General features: G+C 38.1%; 1 protein-coding gene across 1 annotated transcript; it reads right to left on the reverse strand.

Annotated features, from left to right (window-relative positions):
* Positions 1–2474: 2474 nt before the first annotated feature.
* On the reverse strand, positions 2475–4701 carry LOC126188812 (poly(A) RNA polymerase, mitochondrial-like). The gene has a single exon (XM_049930428.1). It carries the CDS (start codon positions 4356–4358, stop codon positions 2682–2684), a length of 1677 nt encoding a protein of 558 aa, XP_049786385.1. The 5' UTR covers positions 4359–4701; the 3' UTR covers positions 2475–2681.

The following is a 4701-nucleotide window of genomic DNA, read 5'->3' on the forward strand; positions in this document are numbered from 1 at the left end:
CACAAAACTTCAGTGGACTGTTCTTCCTCATGCACCCTACAGCCCCGATCTCGCACCGTCGGATTTCCATATGTTTGGCCTAATGAAGGACGCAATCCGTGGGAGGCACTACGCGGATGATGAAGAAGTTATTGATGCAGTACGACGTTGGCTCCGACATCGGCCAGTGGAATGGTACCGTGCAGGCATACAGGCCCTCATTTCAAGCTGGCGTAAGGCCGTAGCATTGAATGGAGATTACGTTGAAAAATAGTGTTGTGTAGCTAAAAGATTGGGGAATAACCTGGTGTATTTCAATGCTGAATAAAACAACCCCTGTTTCAGAAAAAAAATGTGTTGCATTACTTATTGAACTGCCCTCGTAGATATACTCCAACACAAAATATCAGTCCTTTGGAACACCTTAAAATAATTGCTTTCTGCGTCTCTTCATTAGTATATCTGGTACTTTTTCAGAACTTGAACCACACCCTACCCTTTGGTTTTGAGCTACCTAGTTCACTATTGTATGTTCAGGAAATAGATTATCAATATCTATGGAATCTTTTGTAATTTCATTAACAACTTGTGCATACACTTGTTAATCAGACCAGGAAACTTCATTCTATGAATATAGTAACTGAAACCTACTACGAGTAACTTTAACAAAACTTGTTCTTCACAAGACTTAGTACTGGGTACTAGAATTACAAAAATTGTATGCAACAATACCAGAGAAGGAAAGTTGCTGCTCACCTTAGAGCAGAGATGCTGTCGCGATAGTCACAACAAACAGATTCACACAATTATAGCTTTCGGCCATTAAGGCCTTTGTCTGCAGTACACACACACACAAAACTGAAACTACACAGCTCTCTGAGACTGCAGATGTGTGTGCAAGTTGCGTTTGCGTGTGTGTGTGTGTGTGTGTGTGTGTGTGCGTGTGTGTGTGTGTGTGTGTGTACTGCTGACAAAGGCCTTAATGGCCAAAAGCTATAACTGTGTGAATCTTTTTGTTGTGCCTATTGTGACTCAGCATCTCCGCTATATGGTGAGTAGCAACTTTCCTTCTCTGGTATTATTAAATTTCATCCTGGATTTTCCATTGTTTAAAAATTGTATGCACTTGTTCCTGAATGTCTTTACCCTCTTTAGCAACACACTCCAGATCACTATTACTCCCGTCTTTGGCTTTGGTAAAATTTCTTATATTTGGTGAAGCAGTAGCATTAATAGTAATCCTGTGTTTAGCTGTTTTCATGTGGTCTTTAATATCATCCTTTCTTTTATGTGCAACATAAAATTCTCCAGCACACAGTGTGCAGTAAACACACACATTTTCACTGTCATTGCACAGTTTCAAAAATTTTAATTCCTGTTGCACATTACAGTAACATTAAATACACACTTCCTTTTGACCAATGCTAAGCAATGAGACTAAAAACGAATACAGATTAAATGATCAAAACCATGTGGACTAGTGTCTTGATGCAAAACATAAACACACACCCCAAGCCCTGTTGTTATACATGAATTCAGCAGTGTTTTCAATCTCGTTTAGCTAGGCACACAAACAATACTGATAATATTGCTAGCTGAATACAACTATCTGGCAAAAAGTTATTTCTCCTGCCTCTCATAAGCAATGCAGACACTATATCTATGCTTTGTGTACCATATTAAGCACCTAATGGCAACACTTATCTATGAACTATATGTTACACACACTGTTGTTGGCTTATCAGGGTTGACAATTAAAAACAATAGTAACCAATACGGAACTATCGTGCTGAGATGTGAAGAAAAAGTACACACATTCTACTAGTAATATTATGAAAAATAATCAAAACTGATGTCATTCCATAATCAAAAATGTTCCAGAAATAAAACAATTTTATAAAATTAACATGTACTTCACATGAGAAAGTCTTATAAGTTAGTTTCAGTCAGATACATGAACAGTACACAATGTGAAAGTTCAGCTTTCCTGTCCAACCATAAAGATTCAGGGTTACTGCTGTTTCTGTGCATCAATTAATGCAAATGCTGAGTTGGTTTCTTTGAAAATAATACAGCAAATTTTAATCCCCAAACAGAGCTCATGCCCTGTCAACACTTTATTTAATCATCCAAGAATTTTGTCACAGTAGTACGATGAAAATCAACACCCGTACCCCCTCCCCCCCCCCCCCCCCATACACAAAATATATAAATAAGCATTTTGAGGACAGGACACTGGTTGTACTAGTGTTGTTGATGGAACAATTAACTGTTACCTTTCTTTCTTCTAGACAACTTCTGATTAATTAGCTGCAAAAAATTTGACTGAATGTAAGAGGTAATTGTCCATAAATCTTAAATTAGAAAAAATACCACAGCTGACTATAACTTGCTATCGGTAGCACAAATATACAAGGAAATAAAAATTTGTTGTCCATTTCTGCTAAAGATTTATAATACTCTGATGACTCTTTCAGCAATAAGTGACTACAAAATAACAGTAGGCCTACTCATGATCAAATTTATTGACATTAGCTATATACAATAATTTTGAGCAAAAATAAGCTACATTGCAATTCACAATTTTAATTTTACAGATTTCCACACACAGAATAAGGCAAAAAATTTAAATCTCTCATTCCATACACAATAGTTTTCTTAGTTAAAAAAATCTACTTTTCAACTGAAAATTTTTGTTAGCGCTACCTTGTTTCTTCCAAGAATAATTTGTTTATGGACACTCTCCTACGTTTGCTTACTGGAGGGGCAAATGACCTTTGTTCTTTACTGTGGTGGTTTTCTCTGAAAAATGTCAATAAGCCCCAAGGAACACTTTTGTCAGAAGTTGGTGTTACATCAGCAGATTCCAACAACCATGCAGAATTCCTCAGCTCCATACGAAGTTTTTCTACCTCTTCTGGCCCAACATTTTTGCTTACATTTAAGTTTGGCTCCAAAGGATTTACAATGTAAAGAGGTGAATGTTCTGGCTTTATAGTGTTGGCTGATGTTAAAAGATTGATAGCTAAATTGTTAAAATCAAACGAAGAATAGAATGCAAGGAATTCTGTAAACAATATTCCTACAGTCTCCACACGATTATCCTGTTCCGAGGGGATATCTTCATGGTCAGACCCCACAATAGCAGATCTGGCATCCAAGTTGTTTAAATTCAATGCAGTGGAAGACATGCTTAGTTTATCAAGTGCTGGCAATATTGGAGGCGATCTCTGTTGGAGGAAGTACAGCACCATAAGAACGAGTGAGAAGTTTGTGATCCATCTGCCTGGTACAGGGTTCGTCAGTCCTACATAGCGGGCCCAAGCACGAACGGCAAACACTAGAGGACGCACTCTTACATCGTGAGAACCCAAGATGTAAAGCAGTTCGCTCATCTGGACTGCAAATGCATTTGAGGCTGATAAATCACACTCAATACCTGTGAGATCTTGTTGAAATTTGACAATTGGCACTCGCGCTTGTAAAATCCGTTTAACTCCGGTTACACCTGGGAGGAACAACTGACACATGTCACCTACAGTTTCCATTAGCCGTTGTGTGGATGCACGTCCGTTAGGAGAAGACGTTTTGGCTTGGAACACCAGACGACAATCTTCCCATTTTTCGTGACTGTCATCATTGTCCAGCTGTAAGACTATATCAAGGTCACAGCCCATTCTTCCAAACCCATTCACCGATGATCCAAAAGGAAGAGCTTCAACGTTAGGAAATGGTCCACAGAGAGCTATTTCTATCTGTCGAGCGGTTAGAAACCGCAGTCTTTCTCCCACATCGTTTAAGTGAGTTGCACTATACAACACATCTATCTGCTCTGACAAGGATTTTGCTCCTTGTAATAAATTTTTAATGTCTTTATCTGTTGGTATTGCGGTTCCGTATTGATGTTTAAGTATTGGCACATCTGACTCGCCTGTTCTTGCTTGCTTCTTTCTAGGCGACTTTGAACGAAACCATAGGAACGGAGTCCTTGTTGGTATGATGTGGCTTTCATTCAAGTGGCAACACTGATTTAGAAGTCTTTCCATTGCACTCACTGCTTTAAATTCCACGAGAATGAAGTGTGACTGTTCATTCAAACAATAATGATGCATACTTTCGATTTTGCCATATTCGGAACAATAGTTATACAAATCGGTTGCAGATTTCTCAGACTGCACCTGCACTATTACACTCCTCTTCGCCTCATTTCTTCTGTTCTCAACTTTTTCCCTGAAAGTCATAATCATCTGTTGTCCTGCAGTAATGTCATTTTGAGTATCTAAAACAATTTTTCTCGCAAAACTCCTTGAACTGGTAGTGCAAAAATTTCTGAGTGTTTTGCAAATCTTGATTGAAGTTCCCATGCGAATTAGCGTCATTTTAGAACTACGATCCACTCACATCTCAAAACAATGCGCAATATATTGCTTTTCAAGTCTTTCACAGCTAAATAAAAGTCACACGATGTGCCAGATTACTAGATGTTTCATTTTAATTATCTTTTGCCGCATTTGAAGGACTCGTATGTTTCTCATAAGATGTGTCAGAGGTTATAACTATGCAGAAATTGAAAACAACTTGTCACAAACCAGAAAGAAACAAACATACTCAAAAGTAGATAGCACACTCAAGTATAAAATTAACCGAACATCTCCAGTACATAAAACACCGCATGTTTTCTTCGTATCGTAAACATTGTACTGGTGATATCTCTGGTTACTG

Source organism: Schistocerca cancellata, chromosome 1 (assembly GCF_023864275.1).
Source record: "Schistocerca cancellata isolate TAMUIC-IGC-003103 chromosome 1, iqSchCanc2.1, whole genome shotgun sequence".
In the NCBI taxonomy this organism is placed as follows: domain Eukaryota; kingdom Metazoa; phylum Arthropoda; class Insecta; order Orthoptera; family Acrididae; genus Schistocerca; species Schistocerca cancellata.